At 39.6% G+C, this 13,185-nt stretch overlaps 1 protein-coding gene across 2 annotated transcripts in view; it reads left to right on the forward strand.

Moving 5' to 3' along the window:
- ITGA11 (integrin subunit alpha 11) overlaps positions 1–13,185 on the forward strand; it is a 133,875-nt gene that overhangs the window by 27,599 nt on the left and 93,091 nt on the right. For both annotated transcript variants that reach the window (XM_033189606.1, XM_033189607.1), the window contains exon 2: positions 1,745–1,856. In XM_033189606.1, coding sequence (XP_033045497.1) covers positions 1,745–1,856 — 112 coding nt within the window. The remainder of the gene's footprint in view (positions 1–1,744; positions 1,857–13,185) is intronic.

The following is a 13,185-nucleotide window of genomic DNA, read 5'->3' on the forward strand; positions in this document are numbered from 1 at the left end:
TTGGATGGGTATCAAGGCCAGATGTGCCCTGAAAATGCCTTGTGGTGGCGAGGCGTCACAGAGTAGGTGTCTGAGGTACTAGGTCTGATGCTACCACTGGCCTGCTGTGCACCCCTGGACAAACCTCTTAACCTCTCTGGTGCTGTACCAACTGCATCTGCCAAGTGAGGATGATGCGCACTCATTCTCCAAGGTCCTGTGACAGTAAATGATGGCAGATGTGAGGAGGCCCAGAAACCAAAAGTATTATACAGATGTGAGTTGTTATTTTGTTATTTCTTGTGATTTGCCCAAAGGGATAAAGCATTTGGCTTAACACAGGCTTCCCGCCAGGAGGAATTAGTGAATTAGTTAATTGACAGGTGACTTAAACAAACAGGGGCGACCCTTGGGGCAGGGCAAAAGGGTCATGGGGCTTTCTCTGTGCTCGCTTCAGTTGCCCCGGCCAAAAAGTAGCCCCTGCCAAAGCCAGATGGAGCTTCACCAACTGGTTCAGAGGGAAGTGGGGAGCCCAGTGCTGGAGCCCATGGCCACTGGGACCTCAGGCTTGCAGGGGAAGGGGGATGTCAGTTCCCTGACTCTTCAGCAGATAGGAGAGGGGGTAATGAGGGGAGGAGGAGGGAAGAGAAGGGAGAACAGGAGAGAGGAAGAAAATGAACGGGATAAAAAAGAAGAAACTAACAAAAGCCGGAAGCAGCAGGTGGGAGGAAGGAGTGATGGAGAAGGAGGGCAACTGTCTCTCCCTGGTAGAATCGGGAATTCCCTAGGGGAAGGACAGGTCTTCCATTCAGACTGGGTCTCTTTGAGAACAGGTTTTATGCCTCCCCTATCCATGTACAGGGTCTGTATTAGGCCTTTCTTTGTGGGGCTATACAGGAATATCTGAGACTGAGTAATTTATAAAGAAAACAGTAGCCCGGCTAACACGGTGAAACCCTGTCTCTAGTAAAAAATATATATAAAGATCAACCAGGCACGATGGCGTGTCCCTGTAGTCCCAGCTCCTTGGGAGGCTGAGGCACAAGAATCGCTTGAACCCAGGAGGAGGAAGTTGCAATGAGCCAAGACCGAGCCACTGTGCTCCAGCCTGGACCACAGAGTGAGACTCTGTCTCAGGGAGGGCAGGGAGGGAAAGAAAGAAAGTAAAGGAAAGAGGTTTATTTTGGCTCACCGTTCTGCAGACTGTACAGGAATCATGGTGCCAGCATCTGCTTCTAATGAGGGCCTCAGGGAGCTTCCAATCATGGTGGAAGGCAGAGGGGAGCCAGCATGTCACATGCAAGAGTGGGAGCAAGAAAGAGAGTGGGGAGGCCCCACACTCTTAAACACCGAGGTCTGTGAGAACTCAGAGTGAGAACTCACTCATCACCAAGGGGATGGCACCAAGCAATTCATGAGGGATCGGCCCCCATGACCCAAACACCTCCCACCACGCCCTACCTCCAACATTGGGAATCCTGTTTCAGCATGAGATTTGGAAGGGATGCACAATGAAACCGTATCAGGCTCCCCCAGGACAGGGGTGGAATCTCTCGCATCAGACTGTGGGCCCTTCCAGGCAGAGACTATGTCAGCCATCTCATACAGGGGCTCCCCAAGATGGGGAAACATGCTCACCCCACAGCCAAGACCCTCCACGGTTCATGACCTGCCAGTGGGTCCTGACACAGCCCAAGGCCTACACCTCTGCCTGTCTGACTCCCCTGCTTCTCCTCTCTTCTCCTCTCCTCTCCCCCTGCCTCAGGGTTCACGGACACCTTCAACATGGACACCAGGAAGCCCCGGGTCATCCCTGGCTCCAGGACCGCCTTCTTTGGCTACACAGTGCAGCAGCATGATATCAGTGGCAAGAAGTGGTGAGTGAGGGTGGCCGCCCACAGCCAGCCCTGTACCATTCCACACCTAGCCCCTCCATCCTGCCCCGTGGCTGCCCCACCGGCCCTCACATGGAGACTGACATTTCCAGTGACTTGACTCTGTCCCAGCAGGTCAGAGGCTGCACAGGCTCTGCTCCTGACTATGAAAGCTGGAGTGTTCAATTTCTCAAGCCCTCTGTCTTCTCATCTGTGAAAAGGGAATGAACGAGCCCTCCTTCTCTGGGTTATGTGACAGCGCAGGTAGCAGCCACCTGGGGACCAATTGTTAGCCCCTGGTCCTGTCTACCTGGAGAACTGCTGGGGGTGTCTCCGAGAGGGTGGGTGTGAGTGTGCTCTCTAGCTGAAACCCAGGCAACAATGGGGCAAAGGGGAGGGAGAGCCAGACCAAGTGGAGGGAGAGGGTGGGAAAGATCCCCGAGAGCCCTCCAGAGCAGGGGCAATCAGGAGGAAGAAAGGATTCACCTCCAATTTTAAAAATAACTTTATTTCAACATATTTTATCACCTAATTCACTCATTTCAAGTGTCCAAGTCGATGATTTTTTTTAAGAAAATTTACCATGTTATGAGGCCATCACCATGAATCAGTTCTAGAATATTTTTATCACCCCAATAAGATCTCTCACCACATTTATGGTTAGTCATCCTCCTCCCCACTTGGTTTTTAGCTGGCAGAAGGCCATCCTTCCTGGGATGGAAAGGGCCAGGCCTCTGCATGGCCCTTTTAGAAGCCCTTGCATAGTCAAGAGATCACATGAACACTGGTGATCAATGTTCTATGCTGCCCTCTTCCCACTCTGGCCTGTCTACCCTCCCCAGCCTCTCTCCCTTCCTGTGCCTCCCTCACCCCCTTACCTGTGCTCAACGCTCCAGCCACATGGCACGATCGCAGCATTGCTGTTTCCCCAGATCTTCTTCAAACATGCTCTTCCCTTCTGCGACGCCCTCTCCTGACTTTTCTGCTCACCCCACCACCATCTGGCTAATTCTCTCATATTCTTTTTGCTTTTTGTAAAGAAATATCTTACTTATTATCTTTCTACTGAGGTATAACATACATACAATAAAGTGTAGGCATCTTGAGTGTATGGCTTAATGAGCTTCCATGTGATATACTACTAGGCAATCACCTCCCAGAGATATACACCATTTCCAGCTTCCCAGAAGGTGGTGCCCACTCACCCCACCCAGTCAGTGCCCCTCCAGGGACCCCCATGCTGACTCCTATCTCCACAGATTAGTTTTGAACTTCATAGAGGAGAAATCATGCAGTAGGTGCTCATTTGTATCTGACCTCTTTCACTCAACATTATGCCTGTGAGGTTTAACATGTTGTTAAATGAACCATACTTCATGCTTCCATTGATAAGCAGTATTCCACTGTATTAATCTACCACAATGTATTTAAGTTTAGTGTTTACTTTACTGTATTTGGATTGTTTCCATTTTGGGCTATTTCAGATAATGCTGCTATTGGCATTCATGTACGTGTCTTTCAATGGGCATATGTGCTCACTTTTGTGGGGTTTTTACTCAGGGATAGAATTGCTGAGTTGAAGGGTAGTTATGTTTAACTTTTTAGTAGGACCTGCCAGGCATTTTTTTCAAAGTGGTTTACCAATTTAAACTCTCTCTAGTAAAATAAGAGCTTTCTGGTTGTGACGTGTCCTCACTAACACATGACATTATCAGTCATTTTAATTTTAGTCATTCTAGTTGTGTGTAGTGGTATCTCACGGTGGGTTTAATTTGCATTTCGCTATTTACTAATGATGTTGAGGAACTTTTCATAAATTTAATGGCCATTTTTGTATCCCCTTTTGTGAAATGCTGTAGCAGGTCTTTTGCCCATTTTAAAGATTGTGTTGTGTGTCTTTTTCTTATTGATTAAAGGCCTTTAAAATATATATATATATATTCATTCTCTTAATGGCATCTTTTGATAAACAAAAGTTCTTAACTTTAATAAAATCTAATTTATCAATATTTGTTATGGTTAGTGCTTTTAGTGTGTCCCGTTTAAGAAATCTTCACCTCTCCGCGTATCATGAAGATATTCTTCTCTGTTTTCTTCTAGAAGTTTGATGTTTTTGCTTTGTTGTTTAGGTCAGTGATTCATCCCAAGTTAATGTTTGTGTAAGGTGTGAGATAAAGGTCAGAGGTTTTTGTTTTCTTTTTTTCATATGGATGACCAATTGATTTGGCACAATTTGTTAAAGACTAATTTCCCCATTGAATTCTAGTGTCATCTTTGTTGAAAATCAAGTGACCGTAGATATATGGGCCTGTTTCTTGACTCTATTTTATTCCATTTGTCTAGTTATCTAAATTTGAGCAAACAAAAAGCTGCTTTGGTTACTGCAGCTTTAAAATAAGTCTCGAAGTCAGGTAGTGTGAATTCTCTGTATTTGGTTTTCTCTTCTTTTTTATTTCAACTTTTATTTTAGATTCAGGGGGTACATGTGCAGATTTGTTACAAGGGTATATTGCATTGTGCGGAGGTTTGGGGTACAAGTGATCCTATCACCCAGGTAGTGAGCTACTCAATAGGTAGTTTTTCAAGTCTTGTTCCCTCCCTCCCTCTCCACTCTAGTGGTCCTCAGTGTCTATTGTTCCCTTCTTTATGTCCATGTGTACCCAGTGTTTAGCTCCCACTTATAATAGTGACAACACACCATATTAGGTTTTATGTTTCTGTGTTAATTTGCTTAGAATAATCGCATCCATGTTGCTGCAAAGGACATGATTTCATTCTTTTTCATGGTTGTGTAGTATTCCATGGTGTATACGCACCACAGTTTCTTTATCCAGTCCACCACTAATGGGCACCTAGGTTGATTCCATGTCTTTGCTGTTGTGAATGGTGCTATGATAAACATACAAGTGCATGTGCTTTTGGTAAATGATTTATCTTCTTTTGGGTAATAGACCCAGTAATTGGGATTGCTGGGTCAAATAGTAATTCTAGTTTTAGTTCTCTGAGAAATCTCCAAACTCTGAACTAATTAACATTCCCTCCAATGGTGTATAAGCACGTCCTTTACTCTACAGCCTTGCCAACAACTGTTACTTTGGGGCATTTTAATAATAGCCATTCTGACTGGTGTGAGATGATAGCTCACTGTGGCTTTCATTTGCATTTCTCTGATGGTTAGTGATGTGGAGCATTTTTCCATGTTTCTTGGCAGCTTGTATGTCTTCTTTTAAGAAGTGTCTGTTCATGTCCTTTGTTTTTTTTTTAATGGGGCTGTTTTTCTTTGACAAGATTATTTTAGCTATGATAGATCCTTTATGTTTCCACATAAAGTTTTAAGTCAGCTTGTCAGTTTTTCTCCAACAAAATTTGCTGAGATTTTTATGGGAGTTATACTGAATTTATATATTCAATTTTATGGATAAATTTAGGAGAAAATGAAATCTTAATAATGTTTTGAAATATTCAGTATAAGTTTTACTTATCTCTTATTGCATTAATAAAATATAAAATATATTTATATTTTATACTATTAAAAATAAACTATTCTTATTTCATTTTATACTATTCATTTCATTTTATACTATGATTATAGTTATACTTATATTTAATATAAATTATATTATAATAAATATATTTTTAATATAAATATTTTTATTTTCATATTTGCATTTATGCTATTAGAAATAAAATTTTTATTTCATTTTATACTATTCATTTTATACTATAAAAATATTTATACTTATATTTATATTATATTTAATATAAATCATATTATAATAAATGTGTTATATTTAATATAAAATATATTTATATTTGTATTTTACACTATTATATATTATATATTTATATTTTATACTGTTAAAAATGAAATATTCTTATTTCATTTTTCAATCTTTTTTACTAGTATATAAAAATACAATTGATTTTTGTATATTTACAATACATCCAGCAACTTTACTAAAGTGATTTATTATTTCTAATAACTCGCTTTTGGATTCCTTTGGATTTTCTACGTATATAGTCAGATCATCTGAAATAATTACAGTTTTGTTTATTCTTTTCCAATTTTCCTACCTTTATTTTTTTTTTTTTTTTTTTTTGAGGCGGAGTCTCGCTCTGTCGCCCGGACTGGAGTGCAGTGGCCAGATCTCAGCTCACTGCAAGCTCCGCCTCCCGGGTTTACGCCATTCTCCTGCCTCAGCCTCCCGAGTAGCTGGGACTACAGGCGCCCGCCACCTCGCCCGGCTAGTTTTTTTTGTATTTTTAGTAGAGACGGGGTTTCACCGTGTTAGCCAGGATGGTCTCGATCTCCTGACCTCGTGATCCGCCCGTCTCGGCCTCCCAAAGTGCTGGGATTACAGGCTTGAGCCACCGCGCCCGGCCCTACCTTTATTTTTCTAATTGCACTGGTTAGGATCTTCAGTGTAAGGTCAAAAAGAAGTGGTGATACTGAACATTCTTATCTTATTTCTGCTATGATAGTGAATTTTTCCAATATTTCATAATTAAATAAGATGTTAGTTCTAATTTGTTCATTTACTTGTTGTAGTTACCTCTAGATTAAAGAAGTTGTTTTCTATTCATAGCTTTCTGAGGTTGGTTTTTTAAAAAATTGTGAATAGGTGCTGAATTTTATCAGATGATTTTTCTGCAACACCTGACAAAAGGTTCTCCTTCATTCTATTAATATGGTTAATTACATTGATTGATTGATTGATTGGATTGATTTCTTTTTTCTTAACTATTAAACCAAACTTGCATTCCTGGGATAAACCTCATTTAGTCACCCTGTATTCTCGTATGTATATATTCTCAGGAATTTTGTTTCTGTTGGGGTATTTGTATCTGTTTTATTTCATGAGATATATTGACCTGTAAATTTTCTTTTTGCAAATGCTCTTATCAAGTTTTTGTATTACAGTTATTCAGAGCTCATAAAACGTGCTAAGAAATGTTTTCATTTTTTTTCTATTCTCTGGTAGAACATAAGATCTGTATTATTGCTTCTTTAAATGTTTAGGATAATCCACTAGTACAGCATCTAGGTTTGTTTTGTGGGAAGGTTTTTCATCTTAGATTCAACTTCTTTTATTATTATTATTATACTTCAAGTTCTGGAGTACATGTGCACAACGTGCAGGTTTGATATACAGGTATACATGTGCCATGTTGGTTTGCTGCACCCATCGACCCATCATTTGCATTAAGTATTTCTCCTAATGCTATCCCTCCCCCAGGCCCCCACCCCACAACAGGCCCCAGTGTGTGATGTTCCCCGCCATAAGTCCAAGTGATCTCATTGTTCAATTCCCACCTATGAATGAGAACATGTGGTGTTTGGTTTTCTGTCCTTGTGATAGTTTGCTGAGAATAATGGTTTCCAGCTTCATCCATGTTCCTGCAAAAGACATGAACTCATCCTTTATTATGACTGCATAGCATTCCATGGTGTATATGTGCCACATTTTCTTAATCCAGTCTATCATTGATGGACATTTGGGTTGGTTCCAAGTCTTTGCTATTGTGAATAGTGCCACAATAAACAAATGTGTGCATGTGTCTTTATAGCAGCATGATTTATAATCCTTTGGGTATACACCCAGTAACGGGATCACTGGGTCAAATGGTATTTCTAGTTCTAGATCCTTGAGGATCTTCCACAATTGTCTTCCACATTGTTTTCCACAATGGTTGAACAAATTTACACTCCCACCGACAGTGTAAAAGCGTTCCTATTTCTCCACATCCTCTCCAGCATCTGTTGATTGCCATTCTAACTGGCGTGAGGTGGTATCTCATTGTGGTTTTGATTTGCATTTCACTGATGACCAGTGATGATTAGCATTTTTTCATGTGTCTATTGGCTGCATAGATGTCTTCTTTTGAGAAGTGTCTGTTCATATCCTTTGCCCACTTTTTGATGGGGTTGGTTTATTCTTGTAAATTTGTTTGAGTTCTTTGTAGATTCTGGACATTATCCCTTTGTCAGATGGGTAGCTTGCAAAAATTTTCTCCCATTCTGTAGGTTGCCTGTTCACTCTGATGGCAGTTTCTTTTGCTGTGTGGAAGCTCTTTAGTTTGATTGATCCCATTTTTCTATTTTGGCTTTTGTTGCCATTGCTTTTGGTGTTTTAGTCATGAAGTCCTTGCCCATACCTATGTCCTGAATGGTATTGCTTAGGTTTTCCTATAGGATTTTTAAGGTTTTAGGTCTAACATTTAAGTCTTCAATCCATCTTGAATTGATTTTTTATAAGGTGTAAGGAAGGGATCCAGTTTCAGTTTTCTACATATGGCTAGGAATCCTTTCCCCATTTCTTGTTTTTGTCAGGTTTGTCAAAGATCAGATGGTTGTAGATGTGTGGTGTTATTTCTGAGGTCTCTGTTCTGTTCCATTGGTCTATATATCTGTTTTGGTACCAGTACCATGCTGTTTTGGTTACTGTAACCTTGTAGTATAGTTTGAAGTCAGGTGGCATGATGCCTCCCTTTGTTCTTTTTGCTTAGGATTGTCTTGGCAATGCAGGCTCTTTTTTGGTTCCATATGAACTTTAAAGTAGTTTTTTTTTCCAATTCTGTGAAGAAAGTCATTGGTAGCTTGATGGGGAAGGCATTGAGTCTATAAATTACCTTGGGCAGTATGGCCATTTTCACAATATTGATTCTTCCTATCCATGAGCATGGAATGTTCTTCCATTTGTTTGTGTCCTCTTTTATTTCACTGAGTGGTGGTTTGTAGTTCTCCTTGAAGAGGTCCCTCACATCCCTTGTAAGTTGGATTCCTAGGTATTTTATTCTCTTTGTAGCAATTGTGAATGAGAGTTCACTCATGATTTGGCTCTCTGTTTGTCTGTTATTGGTGTTGAGGAATGCTTGTGATTTTTGCACATTGATTTTTGTATCCTGAGACTTTGCTGAAGTTGCTTATCAGCTTGAGGAGATTTTGGGCTGAGACAATGGGGTTTTCTAAACATACAATCATGTCACCTGCAAACAGGGACAATGTGACTTCCTCTTTTCCTAATTGAATACCCTTTATTTCTTTCTCTTGCCTGATTGCCCTGGTCAGAACTTCCAACACTATGTTGAATAGGAGTGGTGAGAGAGGGTATCCTTGTCTTGTGCTGATTTTCAAAGGGAATGCTTCCAGTTTTTGCTCATTCAGTATGATATTGGCTGTGGGTTTGTCATAAATAGCTCTTATTATTTTTGAGATACATTCCATCAATACCTAGTTTATTGAGAGTTTTTAGCATGAAGGGCTGTTGAATTTTGTCAAAGACCTTTTCTGCATCAATTGAGATAATCATGTGGTTTTTGTCATTGGTTCTGTTTATGTGATGGATTATGTTTATTAATTTGTGTATGTTGAACCAGCCTTGCATCCCAGGGATGAAGCCAACCTGATCATGGTGGATAAGCTTTTTGATGTACTGCTGGATTCGGTTTGCCAGTATTTTATTGAGGATTTTCGCATAGATGTTCATCAGGGATATTGGTCTAAAATTCTCTTTTTTCGTTATGTCTCTGCCAGGCTTTGGTATCAGGATGATGTTGGCCTCATAAAATGAGTTAGGGAGGATTCCCTCTTTTTCTATTGATTGGAATAGTTTCAGAAGGAATGGTACCAGCTCCTCTTTGTACCTCTGGTAGAATTCAGCTGTGAATCCGTCTGGTCCTGGACTTTTTTTGGTTGGTAGGCTATTAATTATTGCCTCAATTTCAGAGCCTGTTATTGGTCTATTCAGAGATTGAACTTCTTCCTGGTTTAGTCTTGGGAAGGTGTATGTGTCCAGGAATTTATCCATTTCTTCTAGATTTTCTAGTTTATTTGCGTAGAGGTGTTTATAGTATTCTCTGATGGTAGTTTGTATTTCTGTGGGATCGGTGGTGATATCCCCTTTATCATTTTTTACTGTATCTATTTGATTCTTCTCTTTTTCCTTCTTCATTAGTCTTGCTAGCAGTCTATCAGTTCTGTTGATCTTTTCAAAAAACCAGCTCCTGGATTCATTGATTTTTTGAAGGGTGTTTTGTGTTTCTATCTCTTTCAGTTCTGCTCTAATCTTAGTTATTTCTTGCCTTCTGCTAGCTTTTGAATGTGTTTGCTCTTGCTTCTCTAGTTCTTTGAATTGTGATGTTAGGGTGTCAATTTTAGATCTTTCCTGCTTTCTCTTGTGGGCATTTGGTGCTATAAGTTTTCCTCCACACACTGCTTTAAATGTGTCCCAGAGATTCCGCTACGTTGTGTCTTTGTTCTCATTGGTTTCAAAGAACATCTTTATTTCTGCCTTCATTTCGTTATTTACCCAGTAGTCATTCCGGAGCAGGTTATTCAGTTTCCATGTAGTTGAGCGGTTTTGAGTGAGTTTCTTAATCCTGAGTTCTAATTTGATTGCACTGTGGTCTGAGAGACAGTTTGGTGTGATATCTGTTCTTTTATACTTGCCGAGGAGTGCTTTACTTCCAATTATGTGGTCAATTTTAGAATAAATGCGACCTGGTGCTGAGAAGAATGTATATTCTGTTGATTTGGGGTGGAGAGTTCTGTAGATGTCTATTAGGTCCGCTTGGTGCAGAGCTGAGTTCAATTCCTGAATATCCTCGTTAACGTTTTGTCTCATGGATCTAATGTTGACAGTGGGGTGTTAAAGTCTCCCATTATTATTGTGTGGGAATCTAAGTCTCTTTGTAGGTCTCTAAGGACTTGCTTTATGAATCTGGGTGCTCCTGCATTTGGTGCATATATGTTTAGGATAGTTAACTCTTCTTGTTGAATTGATCCCTTTACCATTATGTAATGGCCTTCTTTGTCTCTTTTGATCTTTGTTGGTTTAAAGTCTGTTTTATCAGAGATTAGGATTTCAATGCCTGCTTTTTTTTTTTTTTTTTTTTTTTTCCATTTGCTTGGTAGATCTTCCTCCATCCCTTTATTTTGAGCCTATGTGCCTCTTTGCATGTGAAATGGGTCTCCTGAATAGAGCACACGGATGGGTCCTGACTCTTTATCCAATTTGCCAGTTTATGTCTTTTAATTGGAGCATTTAGCCCATTTACACTTAAAGTTAATATTGTTATGTGTGAATTTGGTCCTGTCATTATGATGTTAGTTGGTTATTTTGCCCATTAATTGATGCAGTTTCTTCATAATATCGATGGTCTTTACAATTTGACATGTTTTTGCATTGGCTGGTACCAGTTGTTTCTTTCCACGTTTAGTGCTTCCTTCAGGAGCTCTTGTAAGGCAGGCCTAGTGGTGACAAAATCTCTCAGCATTTGCTTGTCTGTAAAGGATTTTATTTCTCCTTCACTTACGAAGCTTAGTTTGGCTGGATATGAAATTCTAGGTTTAAAATTCTTTTCTTTAAGAATGTTGAATATTGGCCCCCACTCTCTTCTGGCTTACAAGGTTTCTTCCAAGAGATCCGTTGTTAGTCTGATGGGCTTCCCTTTGTGGGTAGCTTGACCTTTCTCTCTGGCTGCCTTAACATTTTTTCCTTCATTTCAACCTTGGCGAATCTAACAATTATATGTCTTGGGGTTGCTCTTCTCGAGGAGTATCTTTATGGTGTTCTCTGTATTTCCTGAATTTGAATGTTGGCCTGCCTCGCTAGGTTGGGGAAGTTCTCCTGGATAATATCCTGAAAAGTGTTTTCCAACTTGGTTCCATTCTCCCCACCACTTTCAGGTACACCAATTGAACATAGATTTGGTCTTTTCACATAGTCCCATATTTCTTGGAGGCTTTGTTTGTTTCTTTTTACTCTTTTTTCTCTAACCTTGTCTTCTCACTTTATTTCATTAATTTGATCTTTAATCACTGATACCCTGTCTTCCACTTGATCGAATCAGCTATTGAAGCTTGCACATGCGTCACGTAGTTCTCATGCGATGGTTTTCAGGTCCATCAGGTCATTTAAGGTCTTCTCTACACTGTTTATTCTAGTTAGCCATTCATCTAACTTTTTTCAAGGCTTTTAGCCTCCTTGTGATGGATTCGAACATGTTCCTTTAGCTTGGAGAAGTTTGTTATTACCGACCTTCTGACGCCTACTTCTGTTAACTCGTCAAAGTCATTCTCCATCCAGCTTTGTTCCATTGCTGGCAAGGAGGTGCGATCCTTTGGAGAAGAGGCACTCTGATTTTTAGAATTTTCAGCTTTTCTGTTCTGGTTTCTCCCCATCTTTGTGATTTTATCTACCTTTGGTCTTTGATGTTGGTGACCTACAGATGGGGTTTTGGTGTAGATGACCTTTTTGTTGACGTTGACGCTATTCGTTTCTGTTTGTTAGTTTTCCTTCTAACAGTCAGGTCCCTCAGCTGCAGGTCTGTTGGAGTTTGTTGGAGGTCCACTCCAGACACTGTCTGCCTGTATATCACCAGTGAAGGCTCAGTTGGAAATGCAGAAATCACCCGTCTTCTGCGTCGATCACGCTGGGAGCTGCGGACCGGAGCTGTTCCTTTTCGGCCATCTTGGAATGGATCTCAACTTCTTAAAGATAATGGATTATTCAGATTTGCTATTCCTTCTGTTAATTTTAGTAACTTGGGTTTTTCAAGTAATTTGTGCATTTCATTCAAATTTTATCCACAAATATTGATATTAGCCTCCTATTATCTTTTCAATGTCTATAAGATCTATAAATCCTCTTTTTCATTTCTTTTTTTGGTAATTTGTGTTGTTCCTCTTGTTTTTGATCAGTCTTGCTATGGGTATATTAATTTTGTTAATGTTTTCTAAGGATCAACTCTGGGCTTTATTGATTTTCTCTATTGAATCTCTGATTTTTCTTTCATTGGTTTCTATTCTTAATTATTTCTTCCATTTTTTGAAATTGTCTTTTTCTAGCTTCTTACTTAAATTGTTGACTTCCTGACCCTTCTTCTTTTCTGAAATATACATATAAGGCTCTATATGCATATATATTTCCTCTAACATTGCTTTAGCTGCATCCTACAAATTTTGATGTTTTCATTATCATTAAGGTTAAAGTAATTTCTAATTCTCATCTTGATTTCTTCCTTGGACCATGGGTTACTTAGAAATGTGTTTTTTAATTTCCAAATATTTGGAGATTTTCTAGTTGTCTTTCAATTATATTTCTAATTCAATTCCACGGTGGTCAAGAGAAATGCTGTATAATTTAAATTCTTAGATGTTTGTTGGCAATATTTTAAATTACTGATTCAATCTCACTGCTTGTTATTGATCTGTTCAAAATTACTGTTTCTTGCGGATTCAAGTTAGGATGGTTGTATGCTTCCAAGAATTTATGCATTTCCTCTAGATTTTCTAGTTTGTTTGCATAGATGTTCATAGTAGTCTTGAATG

This window comes from Trachypithecus francoisi, unplaced genomic scaffold, assembly GCF_009764315.1.
Source record: "Trachypithecus francoisi isolate TF-2019V2 unplaced genomic scaffold, Tfra_2.0 Lachesis_group3, whole genome shotgun sequence".
NCBI lineage: Eukaryota > Metazoa > Chordata > Mammalia > Primates > Cercopithecidae > Trachypithecus > Trachypithecus francoisi.